Source organism: Balearica regulorum, chromosome 14 (genome assembly GCF_011004875.1).
Source record: "Balearica regulorum gibbericeps isolate bBalReg1 chromosome 14, bBalReg1.pri, whole genome shotgun sequence".
Taxonomy (NCBI): domain Eukaryota; kingdom Metazoa; phylum Chordata; class Aves; order Gruiformes; family Gruidae; genus Balearica; species Balearica regulorum.
The window spans coordinates 18,967,587-18,982,172 of record NC_046197.1 but is presented as its reverse complement, the minus strand read 5'-3'; the positions used below and the strand labels follow the sequence as shown (position 1 = coordinate 18,982,172).

Here is a 14,586-nt window from a genome sequence, read left to right as displayed (position 1 = left end):
AGCAGTCGATCATTTTTGCATGTTAGAGCTGCACTCCAGTAAACGGGGCAGGGAGGTGGGCAAGGAAGGACCACATGCTTGTTCCTCTCAGATTTATAACTACAGGCAAGACAAATGCACTGAAGGGCTAATTTCTGATTTGGAAAATAACCATCTATGAAGCCCAAGCAATTGCTGTGCCAAACTGTGGGGACTTGTTCGTCATGCAGAAATCAAATTCCCACACCTCAAGGGCAGTCTCTATTAATAACATCCACATATCCTCTCCAGCCAAGGAACGAGCAGAGCAGAACAGCCATGTGGATGCTCTAACTACACCAAATAATTATTGCAGCATGAGCAAGGGGAGGTCATTCAGAAACAAAGCTAATCCAGGACTGTCTGCAGGAAGCACAGCTTCAAAGCTTGAAAACACTCGTGGGACTGGGGACAAGATGCAGACACACTAACAAGCTGCTCTTGAAGTTCTCCTCAACTCCAGAAAATATTACCTGTCTAAAGGCTGGACTTTAACCACCTACAGCCAGTTAAAAACAATCATTAGGTACCTAGACTTTATCATTGCTTGATGCATGTATAAAATCACATCAGCAGAAGCTGCTGTGCATGATTAAAACCAATCTGTTAACTTGGATCCTACAACTGTGGACCAGCCATTAAGGTGCAGAGTATAATACACACCCTGAGCAGCCTTTTACATAAAAACATGCCAACCCAACGCTAAAATAGCCCATGGCTTGACAACAATCCCAGCCACACATGCTTTGTCGTACACTAGGTGGGATGTATTTGTGCCACGTGCTCCTGCCCACAGGGCATTTGGACAACCCCAGCACTGCCCCGTGGGGCTGCGGACCAGGCACAGCAAGAGATGGAGCGTGGGACAAGGCTCCCTGACCTAAAATACTGCTCTGAAATGCATGCAGAGCCTAGCACGGTTATAAGTCACAGTAGCTACGTAGTACTTTATATTTGGTTTGTAATGACATGCAATGCACACAGACAATGTACCAAATGGGAGGGAAAGAGGACTGTTTCCTGATTTTTCTGTAACAGTTGCTCTTCCTTTTGTCCCTGCACATCCACATGTGGCCACATGCAATTTCCTGCATTCTAATTTGAAGAGAAAAGTGAGCACGCTTTGCAAGGTTAGTAATTAAACAGTCACAATTAGGCTTGAAATCAGGAAAGACAGGTTCCTGTCTGTTATTTCTCCCTAGTTTTCCTTTGACTAAAACCAGAGGATGAGTGTTTAGAATCCAGACATGCAGAGACACATCACAAGCAGGAATCACTGAGCAGTAGCTCAATGTAGTATTTTAAGGTGCAAATCTTCATAGTACAGTGTCTCTTTGTAGTCCTCCTTCCCAACTTCCTCCGCTTGCAGACCAGTATTTACAGAGACTCATATATATGACTGTACATTTCCCATCTTTTTGTCAGCAGCCTCTGATCCCACAAATACGATGTTTACCGCGTGCCACCAAGTTGGGTACCAAGTGGGTACCAACCGCCCTCAAGTACAGCCATCCATAGGATAACCCTGCAGGGTTTTCACTCTCCTGCCCTTTAATACTGGTGTAGATTTAGTCAAAAGGAGTCCCTTTTTCATGACCATAAGCAAAGGTTAACATAGGGAACTTTGCCAAAAGCCAATTAACGTAGCAGATGGAAGAGATGCAGAAGAACAGGTAACACATTTCAGATCCGCAAGTTGCTTGTATTGCTGGACTGTAGCAACCCTCTTACCAGATACTTTGTGGAGGAGACTGCAGTGCTTGTGCAAGGAGATAAATCAAATTCAGCACATGCAGCTGGGCTCACACTGGGTCTGTCACTTAAATTAGTGTTACCTCCGCACACACCAAGTCTCCAGGGATCTGCTCTCAGGATCAGCCTAACTGCTGTACAATTTCTAAATATACAGCCCTGACTCATTTAGCAAATTAATAAAGAAGTGGCTGTTCCTATTAATAGATTATCATCCCAGGGATATTTTTTTCCCCCCCTTCAGAGCATGCTTTTCCTTATCTCAAGTGAGGGGTCAAGAAGATTACACTGACATCCAGCACAGGGCTAGGTGAGGCACTCTGCATACGGATTGTAGCATTTGCAGTGGTTATGACTAATACACGGCTTAGTTGGACAATCAGGATTTTCTGTTTACAACCATGAACACAGTATATTTTCAAAAAAGATGCTAATGAGGCAGAGAACATCCACTTTATTTTTTTTTTGAGCCAGGCACGAGGAAAAAAATAAATCACGCACTACTGTTTAGAGAAAAAGCCTGCTATCGGGACAGACACTGGCAATTTAGATTTGTCCTGTCTGGTATAAACATTGAGAGAAGCTCTGATGTCTCACATCACACAGCATCATCTGCTCACCCATACGGTAGCTAATTGAGATAATTGCTGCATCTCTGATTTTACTCACTACTATTTCTGGACTTCAGATGAGAAACCCAGGTATAGCTCCATGAATTTCCACATTGTCATAGGGAAGCTCACGGAATGCCTGGTTTAGAAACCCAAAATTTGCAGATGTACCCCTCCTAATCTAAAAAACAGAGAATTCCCCTGCTTGATGGTAGAAAGCACTTGAGGTAGAACTGTCTTCCTTTAAAAACTACTGCTAGAGCCTTTTTTTTTTTGAAGGGAGAATATGCTACATTTGGAAAAAAATTAGTCAATATTTAGTCTTTCAAGGTTAAGTAGCATCTGAACAGAACATCAGCATAACCCTCTGCCACTTCACAGCCAAGTTAAAATTGCCTTAGATTATTTTTTATTTGCAAGACATTTCACTGGTCTTATTCTCTGCTTCAGGAATATACCAGCATTTCCCCACCTAGGTATAATTTTTCACAGTTGCTCAACTGTGACACAAGAAAAACTTCCTGGAATTTGATTTCTGGGGTCAGTTTGTGCCACCGCTCAGCACGGAGCTGGGCACCCCAAGCCCACAGTCCCTCCGCTCCCTGGGGGACAGCATCCAAGCACTAGGTACCTTCAGCTACAGCACCGAAATTCAAGGTCATTAGTATCCAAGGCACCACTTAAGCCGCAGGGAGGGCACCCCTGCGGCAGCTGGTGGTCCTGGTTAGCTGGAAGGTGACAACCCGCAGCAGGCTGGGCTGCACAGGACCACCAAGAGGTATAACACACTGCATCTTACCAGAAATGCAAAAAAACAAAGGAAGTGGGATTGTGGTTCTATAAGGGACTGCATACACAAGGGTTTCATCTTTTAAGTCGTGCTATAGATGCATCCTGACAATCCCTGACACTCTCACAATTGAACAATAAGCATCTATGTAAACTAAAATTCTTCAAATTTTATGCTGTTATTCAAGGATACCGTACCTGCCTTGTTCCCAGTAACCCAACATTCAAATTTCCTAGGGCTTCAAGCATAACAGCATCTCATGAGATATAGCATGTACTAACCCCCTGGGTACTGTCCCATAAGATACAGCATTTATTAAACCCTCGGGGTACATGGGAGGGGGTAGGTGGGGTTTGGGGATGCAGAGGAAAGACCCCAACACACGTATCCAAATATTATGAAAGTGTTCCACAGCACCTCGAACTGCAGATAACCAGCACTCAGAGCAAAAGCTTCTCATCTCCACAGGGATGATATAGTAGTTGAGATTTGGAATGGTCTACAAACAGCAATTACAGCTTGTTAGAGGTACCACAAATGCAGGTAACAAGGACTGAATTATCAGTACGTATCAAAATGATACAAAAATAAATTTAGGTGTCATCCTTCTTTACCGTCATTAATGTTTAAAACAGTAGCAGGCTGTAGCCCAGTATAGATTTTAATTCAAATTTGATTCTTTCCTTTCTTTCTCCAAACTGACTTACAAGCAGGAAGAACACACACACGGCAGAGAATACATTACCAATAATAATTCTTAAAATAATACCAGGATATTAGATCTTCAACTGCATATAAAACTGATACACTGTGCCTGTCTTATTCCAAGCTCATGCTTTGAAATTACGCCTCTACTTGAATTATAAGCGAAAGCTTTGGTAAAAGCCTTTGCAGTTTTGAACCTTACTTCCCAAAGCACTCCCTTTGTAGTCAGATTAGGAAATACAACTTTGCTGGGGGAAGGAGCACAAAATCATCCCCATGACTCCCCTGCTGCTTGGAATAACCAACCGTGGTCTTCAGCTGCAGCAGTAAGTGAAACAGCATTTAAGAATCTGAAGGTAATTAGAAGTTTCAGCAGTAATTGATACCCTTGGACAAGTGCAGTTGAGGCTACGAGTGGACTCCAGAGGGATGCTTTATCCTGTGCAGGATGGCACTGAAGGGCTGGTACGACCCAGCGCTTGCAGTCATGACGAAGGTTAAGGTGACATTTATTACTCGGAGACTGTAAGCAGTTCAGGTGCCATGCAAGTAATAACTAATGGACAAGTCAAACCATGGATATCCTTCCAAATGTCAGTAAGAGAGTTACAGTACTTAAAGAAATGAGCATGTTTGCTACATTCATCAGCATACAAAGAAGTGTTGTTATAACTACACATGATACTTTGAGGTTGGTGATATAATTTAAGGCATAAGCCAGATGAGGTAACAAACATAATGGGTAAAAATTATCAAGGAACTGAAATAACATTGGCACAGCTGGTCTAGTTTACCCTTGAACTGGGCTGTCACAGACCAAATTAGACATACCACTGCACACCAACCGTGTCTTGCTCCTTACGGGGAACAGACAGTTAAGGTGCATCAGTGACGTGTGAACATCTTGCAGCACAGAGGGGAAAAGCAAACAGGGAAAAAGCAAACGTGCCAGTGCTTGGATCTGCAAGAGCCACTGGTACTTGCGTGAGCACTCGGAGCATCACTTGGGAGCTCCGTGCTGGAGGAGCCTCCCCAGGGACACAGCTCTCCTCTCCGCCGGAGTGGGGGGTGCTGTGCACACGTGTCTCGTCAGACTTCAATAGGAGGGTGGGTGGCAAAAATAGAGCATGGCATGAAAGCCAAGTGAAAGCAATTAAGTATTTCTACAAAACCACAGAGCAGTTCTGGTTGTGTAGCCTGCCAGCCTGTACTGTGACCGCTCAGGAGCTATCAGTGACATCCAAACATTTCCATTAACAATTCAGCACAAACCAACTATACACGTACCAACACAGGATTATTCTCCACTTTCACACTACCCAGCTAGGACAACATTGTTCAGGCTACCTGCCAGCAGTGCCCCAGAAAACATAATACAGAATTTCATTTGAGACACAACGCTATGCCAACTTGTCTGAGGAGCTCCCTGCAGCAGATGGGAACCCTGCTCCTGGAAGAGCCGACGAAGACCTGCAGCACTGCTCTGCTGCACCATGGGCTGAGGAGATGAGCAATTTGCCCCAAGAACCATGGCAAAACCAGCTTGGCTTCAGCACATACAGAGAAGCAGCCCCTCACACACAGAGAGCAGGAGAAGGAAAACTAGCTGTCACATTTCAATATCTAATGAGATGCCTTTGTAAAATACCCCAGTAGGTTGAAAAACCAGCCTGAGCTACTAGTGTCGATTACCTTGTAGACACCGAGTACCACTGGCTTTCCACCAGAATCTCCCGGCCAAGTTCTCCTTCACATCTGAACTCCAGGGTTATTTTGGATCCAGGTTCTTTGTCTCTCCTGCTATGCTCCTGCTGGAACCTCCCTTCAGCCACGGCTGGTGGCAACGACTTGCAGAGGTACCTTTTTGAGAACTCCTTTCAAGAAAGGAGAGGTGACCCCAGCTCGCACCACCTGGTGCTTCATGGGCAACTCAGAGCCCTTCTAAGCCAGCGCAGAGCTGTCCATGAGATGTGGTCACCTCTAAAACATCCACCTTTAGCATGGAATCAGCCTTGCTGAAGGCAGAAGCAAAACCTGTCCAAAAATATCACCCCAGAGCAGTGAGCTCTTTATATTTAGGTATTTTGGCATCTACTCCACTCAGTAGGAGTTAGTCCCATGATGGTCCAACCCCGGGAAGCTGCACCTCTTACTTCCACAGAAGTTCGTGTGCAGCAACCAAAAGCTTCAAGAGCTTTCCAGCACCCTCTGGAACCAGCCTATGAGAAGTTTCGTAAAAGTGACAGCAGTATCCTCCAAAATTAATACAGACCAGGCAACTTGCAGCTTTTCTGTTAAATACTAACATTGTCCTTTTTTTAACTAGGTTTTCTATTTCAGTTCCTTCTACACCCATGGAATTTCAGCCTGCGTGTGCATGTTTATTACTGTTCTCATCAGGACTAAAAATATTTCAGAAAACAGACCTCTTCAGTAACAACCACGAATTTGAGAGGTGGAAGGCTGAGCATCAGGAAAACATACACCACTGCTGCGTTAGAGAGTCCATTCCTCACGCAGAAGGGCTGTATATTGTAGTCTACGGCCTCAAGACTTATTTTTCCTTTATAAATGCAAAGCACAACTGCAATAATTCTACGACAGACCATGAAGAAATCAATTTAGCAATCTGAACATAAATTAAGCAATGTTTTTGATTCAGTAAACTTGTTCCTATGTAGATCAGAACAAGTATTAGTGAAGGTCAGTGACCCATACCCAAGTATTTGCTTTGATGAAATTCATAGGAATTTTAGATCAGAGCACACTTCGAATTATTTGACCTGTAAATTAACCCTTTACATATTTTTAAGTGATTTTACTGAATTGCTAGGAGCTTTTCTAGTTGCGATTCAATGTTTTAAATGTGTGTTAATGGAATTACATATTAATCAAACCACAAATATGGTAACTGAAACACTTCTTGTGAATAAGGAGCTCCAAACTGAGCAAAGCCCAATATCACTAGAAGAGGATTTCAGGTAATTTTTATTATCCAAAAGGTATTACGGCTAAACTATTTTCTGAAATAAAATAAACACCTTTTGAGAGAAAACAGCAGTTATCTCAACTTCACTGACCTGCCACCTGAAAGCTATGTTCAGGGCTCCCAGATTAATCTTGTGTTTGTGCCACACTGTTTAAACACTCTTTCTTGTGGAAAAAGCTTTCTGTACAGTTAATTTTTTTTAAAAAAATCTGCATTATAACTTACGTCCCTTGAAGCTACTTTAACTGCATTCTTTGTACATTAAAAATTTTAATATTCACACCTGCTAAATTCTGGGCAAATCTGAACAAACACATTCCTAGCTTAGATCCCTTTACCTCAAGCAAGGTCAAGTAATTTGTACAAGAACTTCATGAGGTTTAGAGGAAGATCAAATTAATCTCTTTCAAGTAGTATAATAGTGCTACAATTTATGTTAAAGTAAATCATTTGAGTAATGAACTTAATTTCTCAGAGTAACTTTTTCAAAAAAAATCAAAACTGATACATATTATGAAGAATGAGAATTTTTTAAATGCAAAGGCATGCAAACTATTTAAGTATTTTTAATAGAAAGCAAAAGTGATCTGAGACATTACAGGAACACATTTAACAGCGTGCCAGTGTACTACTACCTGAGTCTACACAGTACAGAACAGTGGCAGTGTGGAGAAGAACTGCTTTTCTTCACTTTTACAGAACAGAGGATGGATACTTCAAGGAAAAAGTACAGCTGAGACAGAACTTAGAACTGCAGAATCTCCAACTCCACTGAAATGATTTTTGAGTCCTGCTAAAGCAACAAAAAGCATCTTTTTAATTGGCTTAAACTGCTTTATTGAAATAATGCACACGATTGTGGGTATTTGTAGATGGGATGTGACTGGGAGAAATGGGATTCTCGAACAGAATCCCGAGGCTTAAACAGATCCAATTGCAGCATGAATCCATCAAGGGCTCATCCTTAGCCTGGCACTGACTCACATGTCTGCCCGTACATAAGTGTTCTAGGCAGCAGCAGTTAAAAAAATACCAAAGTCTCTTTTCCCTTGCCTCCCCCATCATCTCCCACTTTGAGCACTTATTTAGCAAACCTATGGTAATCAGGAACTAATTAAATAACTAAAATTGTTTCAGCATTCATCATTTTCTTTTCACGAAAAGTCCCATTTCTAGATTTATTCTCATGCCTCAGACATGTGAAAATCTGAGCCTACCCACATCTGTGCAGCAAGCCCACTCTGGTCCAGAAAGCCACCGTCCCTGCTGGGACGGCCTGCACTGAACAGGGACCTGCTTACTGCCCATCACCGCCACGGAAGCCAACGCTGTCACCTTCAGCATGGACAACAGGTCCGGCTGCTTCTCCACTCCCACAAGCCCAGGGACTGAACGCTGAAGAGCGCACTGCTACCCTGCACCAACGCATGAGGAGTCCCCACCTCCCCACCAAACCAGGCACTGGGGTCCTCTCCAGCCGGATCAGGATCACCATCCCTCGCTATGGCCACCGTGCTCCCTTGGTCCCTGTCCGATTACTTTGTGCTTCACAGGGGTTTGACGTCAGAATGTTGGAGGAAAACGCTCCGGGCAGTAACTTTGCTGGTTCTCTCAGAGCCTCGTATGGCTCAGGTTTCCTTTTTTTAAGCACCAAAAGGACTTTTTTCAGGTTTCAGTTGAAGGCCCAGTGACCCAAATGAAGAGCCAGGACAAAATTTGCTTATTAAATGTAATTTCATTGGTCTCAGCACCCCCAGGACAGAGCATACGATAAAGTCTTTGGGGCAAAGACAGCACCTCCACAACAGCCAGCTGCACAATTTCAGTCCCAGAAGGGTGTCAGTACGCTCAAGAAGTGTAAGAGCTTCTGCCTCACTGTTTCTTCACTGACCTCCTCAGCAGGTGTTTAATATAAATAGACATGGATAAGCCCTCGCTTGTTTTCTGCTTTTACAGTATGGAGAGCCTGAACACAGCACAAAAATAGAAACACAAGAGTTGTGGCCGCAGCAGCAGCCGGTGTACAGTACCTCTTGATGCAACCTCCCCGCATCCGAATACAGCCTTCTGCTCCTGTCTGCATCCATCCATCCCCTTGTGACTGACGGGAAAACCCCAAGCAATACGAGAGATAACCAAAAGCTTCTTGATTTCATCATTTCACGTCTGTTGAAAACAAGAGAACAGTCGTAAAACATCATCTCGCAACAAAACCCAGCTCAGATTCAATAGCACGGCAGAAGCTTCAGCTGACAGTGCTGATCCACGCGCGGTCAGTGCCGATGGAGCTCTGCAGACTCCCGCGGCAAAACACCGATTTTCCTGTTTTGCACCCATCAGTGTATTGGCACTGAACTCCCACGCGGCAGCAGTTTTGTGAAACGTTTACCCCAGAACCACCCTCCACAGGACACGCTATTCCCAGCCTGTTCCCACACCGCTCCTGCAGAACCACAGCCCTGGGATTCCTAAATCTTAACTACTGCAGCCAAGAGCAAACCACACCAAAACATGGGATTATGGTACCGCAGAAACCAACGGGTGGCTTTATCCCACCTCCAGACAACCTGGCAGCACAGGGTCACTCATCGTCAGGGATGCGCACTTGTACCCTCAGCAGATCTTCAGGAAAGCCCCAGACACCCACACTCACTTCTCTGACCACTGGAGGCTTCCAGCAACGTGACAGAAAACATCATTATTCCCCTCAGAATCAGAGGATGCTGCTGCCTTGAGCAGACACAGCCACTGCCACCCCCTTAGGCTACGGCCAAGTTCGTGGGGCCGGCCGGCTGACACCCAAAGCGCAGGAACACTCATTCTTCCCCCAATGAAGGCACCCTGTGGGCCCAGATGGTCAAACGCACTAAAACTTGCAAGACCTGAAACAAATTCTGCGCTGAAGAAGGCTGATGTGTTTCTCCAAGCACAATGTGAGTCCTGCCTGGGGCTGTGATTTCTCCACTCCTTTGCCTCTGCCCCAAAGAGAGAGAGAGACCCTTCCAACCCCTCCCAGACCCATCCTACATCAGCAGCACCATCCCCTGGCAGTGCCCCACCACAGCCCCGCGCCGGCTGCAGGACACCGGGAAGATGCGAGCGAGGATTTTTCTACCTTTCTACCACAACAGCGTTCACTTTCAGCAGAAGTTCTTGCCTTCTGCGTTTGTTTTATTTTTTAACGAATTTTGAAGTAAATCCAGTGCAGTTACTGCAAGGGCTGTCAGATGGAACCCCCGTGAGTCGCATACGTGCGTAGCCGCGCACCGGTGCCCTGGGAGCTCAGCCAGGAAGGTTCTGTTCTTCATCCGAACTTTTTTGGGAACAGGACACCGGATTGTGTCACTACTTTTCACATTAAAAATACCAAAGGTGTCTTCAGGCCTGGTACCATTTCCATGGCAGCTGAGGGAAGTGCTGACCTTTCACGGCAGCTGCAGAGGACGCTAACACAGACCCATAACGAAGCATAATGACCACTTAATGAGGCAAGCGATGGCATTTCTATAGCATGCAAGTGACAGGCTGCTGCTCGGTTTGAGCAATATACATTAGCAAGGCGAGTTACCTGCTAATGGCAAAATTAAGCCTCGCTGAATTAAGTCACCATGACATACCATGTCTTGACAGGACTCATTTTACAGCGTTTTCATGCCACGTACTTGCTGCAGGGTATATCACGCCTTGGTGCGTCGCTATTAATTTTGGAGCCGTGACCATTTCCACCAGCGCTGACTTGGACTGAGCTATTTCACCTGCCCGACGGCAGCCCGTCAACGGAGCGAGCGCAGCCCGCGGCCGCCGCACACCGCGCGCCCGTGCGGTTCAGGCATTGCTTGTTCTCCGCACTAATGGAAACACCCTGAATTGAGAGCACTCAGGACGAAATCAAAATTTATTAGGCTTTCTAAATTCCAATTAGAAACCTCAGATGTAATGTTACTGGGGCTACAAATAAATGTTTAATAAACCAAAGTCACTATATCAATAAGCGACAAGTACATTGTTACATTATGAATTGCTCTTGCACAGCAATACTGTTTCTCACATTTCTTTTTTTCTAGAGGTATTTCGTATGCTCAGTTGATACCATCACAGCAAATACAACTATTTCACTTTGCAGTTCTAGAGACCTCTGACTCATATGCTGCTTGAAATTACAATCCTACAGCAAAACAGGCAACTAGCTAGTTTGATGTATATTTAGTAAATAACTGCTAGGAAGCATGATGGTGTTTGGATTACGATGCCTGTAACAGTGATGAAACTGAAGAGGCAGCCTCCACCTGCTAGAAACCCCGGTTGTTTTATAAATGGAATTTGTAGAGCATCTTTCTCCAGTCAGTTTAGAAATTACTTATTTTTATTGCATACTGACTGACAGTACACTAATTGCTCTCACTCATAATAAGAGGACACACTAATACACATTATATATCTGAATAGCCTAAAGCAAGCAACAAATATGCACCATAAATGTCAAGTGAGGGTTAACTCTGAAATCGTACAGCATTTTCATGTCACTTGGCGTCCTAAACCACAGCTCAGCATCGCCTTACCCTGAGCTAAGCAGAAGGCTCCTTGCAGAATCTGGTCTGCAGCTGCATCATGCAATACAGCTACCGGATTGCAGTCTAAAGTTCCCTGAAGTCACCAGAAAAAAATTCAAATTGATTGAATAGATCTGGACTACCTGCGTCAACTCAGACAAGTTTTACTACCAATTTCCTTTCCTCACTTGAATGAGCGACAGATTTGCACGATATGAGCCCAAATGGACACCACTGCCCAGATAAATCAAATCAAAGCTTGCATCAAACAAGCAGTTGTACTCAAAAGAAAAAATAATAGGTGAACAACATTTGTGGCTTAACACTAGAAGTCTCTCAAGAGCTGGGGGGGTGGAGGTGGGAGTCCATCACACACCTGGTCTTAGCAAGACAGTCTTTAATCTGTGTAATGCAGAAATTAGTCATTGGAATGCAGATGCTAGAGGTAAACCAAACCGTTCTAAAGCAAGCAAAGACGAGCATCACATCCATTTGCAGCATTTCCTTTGGTTTCAGTGAATTACTTCCAAAGCAATTTTGGCTCTTACGTTAAAGAAGATACCATGCAAAGCCTAAAAGTTTACCTTACAGGTTGCAGTTTCTTCCTCTGAACTAGAACGGCATCACAGCCTTCCTTACAGCTGGTATTGCTGTACCAAGAAACACTACCACCAGCACAGCAGTGCCACGCTACGCACCGTCCTTTGAAGACGCTCAGACACGATGGCTCGCTCGTGCGTGCAGTGCCCAGCCTGGCCGGATCATGCACCGTGGCCAAGCCCCGCAAGCGCTGCTCTAACCCCGGCAATAGCAGAACACAAACCCGTCCCGAGCTCGGGTGGGTTCCTGCAGACGCCAACGTACAGGGAGAGTTCTCAACGCGCAAGAAAATTGGTACAACGCCTCCGAAGAGGAGTAACAGCAAGGAGAGGCAAGCCAAAGATACAAGCACAGGTTTTAGAGCTGCTCAAGCAAAAAGGGTCACCTTGAAAAAGGAAGCAGACTAATCACACCGGCCATTTGAGTGGAGAACACCACAAATTGTTTAAAGTACTTCTGTGACGTGCAGTACAAGCAGCTGAACAGCTAGATTGCTGCAGAGATCCCACAACTTTTTCCTCCACAACACCGGAGCTTTAAGAATTCAATTATGGTGACTGTAATAAGACCAAAGAATTTGCCAAAAACAGTTACTGGTTTTGTTTTCCGGGCTACTTAAACTGCACCTTATTTTTTTAAGTATTGAGAAATTAATAGTTCACAATAGCTTTTAACAATCTCCAACAAGCTTCGCATTAGGAAGAAAGAGGTTGAACTTAATTACCTGAAGTTACGACTGTTGCTATAGCAAAAGGAAAGCATTTGGACCAAACCATTACGTCTCTATAAATTGACTCTATTAACACCAGATAAGAATCTGGTCATCAGTTCCTCTGCCATCAACTGTTCCAATTGCTTCAGCCTTATCTAAACAGCATTTCTATGGCCTGCAAAATAATTTTTACGCCCATAATTCCTTGTTGAGTGCTACAAGTGCTACAAAATTAAGGAGAAAATCTGTTCCAAGATAACCTTTTGGCAAGATACAATGAAGCCAAATAACAATTTCAGTCAGCTACAGTATCTTAAATAAATACCTAAAGTTTTGATGCGTTAAGAACTCATAGGAATCAGCTGTGATGTTTCAGTACAAACCAGACGTTTCATTTAAGCAAAAACACATGTAAGAATATTTCGTTTGATCTTTAAATCCTCCAAGACCCTTCAGCGTTTCCCAGAAGAAATTTGAGGAGCATCATCAGCCCAGCAGGGATGAAGGGCCACCAAGAAGCTCCTAAACCTCACATAAAAGGTGCTTAACCTCTGTTTTCCAGGCAGCCTCCGTGACTCTCCGGTACATCTCAGCCACAGGTTTGCTCTGAGGTGACGCTCGGAGAAGCCCCGGTACCATCCGCCCTCCAACCGGGCACCCAACGCCAACCCCACCGGAGAGCCACCGCCTTCCACCGCACACGAGCGTTTTACACAACTCGGGAAGGGAGCCCAGGAGCTCTTACAAATAATAAAAAAAAATCATCACTCCCGCTGCCGCCTGCAAACTCAACCCGCCGGCCACGCACGGAGGCACGGGAGGCTGAAGGTCGCCCGGGGCACGGGGGGCTCCCGCCCCGCTGCCTCCCCTCCGCCCCGCGGGCAGCGCCCGGGCCCCGGGGCAGGCAGCGGGCCCCGACGGGGCGCTCCGCGGGGACGAACGGCCACCGGCGCCACCCAGGGGCCGCGGGAGGAAACGCCGGCCCCACTCGCGACCGCGGCGGGACACGCCGCCCGGCCCCGCGCCCCACCGACGGCGGCGGCGGCTTCGCAGCCTCGGCACGGGGGAAACCGCGGGCCCCGCGCCGCGTCCGAGGGGAGGGAGCCGCGTCCGCCCCACGGGCGGCAATCCCCCCCTCTTGCTCCCCACGCTCCGGAACGCGGCGTGGGGAGGGGGGGCGACACCCCCCGAGCCCGTCCCACCCCGCCGGCTCCCAGCCCCGCTGCGGGCGCCCACCTGTTACCGCGCCCAGCCCGGGGGCGCGGAGCGGGCGGACGCGGGGGGGGGGTCCGCGGGTAGCGGCATCCGCAGGTGCCCAGCCCCGAGCGCGCCCCGCGGAGCGGACGCGCGAAGGGAAACGGCGCGGCTCCCGCGGGCTCTCCCCTCAGCCCGGGCGGGGATGACAGCGCTCCGCCGGGCGCGCAGAGACGCGGGGCAGCGCGGGAACCCCGCGGTACGGGGCGGGCGGTACCGAGTACCCCGGGGCGGGCAGCCGCTGCGGGGCGCTCCCCCGCGGCACTCACCTGGGGAGGGGAGCGGGGCGGCTCGGCGGAGGCGGCTCAGGCCGGGGGCGGAGAGCCGGGACGGGAGCGGCGGCGGCCGAGTACGCGGCGCGTGCCGGGCCGGCCCTATTTCTGCTCTCTGGGCCGGAGCCGCCTGACGTCACCGCCGCATTTGCATATTCCACCCAATCGCCGGCACCTGTGCGGGGACGGAGGGACCGCCCCCTCGGGGCACGCGGCGGGGGGGGGGCGGGGGGCGCCCGTCGGGGCGGTCCGGGGCGGGGAGCGGGGAGCGGGGGGGGGCGGGAGCGGGGACCCCCCTGGCGGCACAGAGAGGGGCTGCGAGAGGGGCCGGGG

General features: G+C 47.3%; 1 protein-coding gene across 2 annotated transcripts in view; it reads right to left on the bottom strand.

Annotated features, from left to right (window-relative positions):
- FSTL4 (follistatin like 4) overlaps positions 1-14,377 on the bottom strand; it is a 232,490-nt gene extending 218,113 nt beyond the window's left edge. For both annotated transcript variants that reach the window (XM_075766567.1, XM_075766568.1), the window contains exons 1-2: positions 14,251-14,377; positions 8,896-9,031 (exon numbers count right to left, since the gene is read on the bottom strand). In XM_075766567.1, the coding sequence (XP_075622682.1) occupies positions 8,896-9,024 (129 nt within the window). In that variant the 5' untranslated portion in view covers positions 9,025-9,031; positions 14,251-14,377. The remainder of the gene's footprint in view (positions 1-8,895; positions 9,032-14,250) is intronic.
- Between the last annotated feature and the right edge of the window lie 209 nt (positions 14,378-14,586).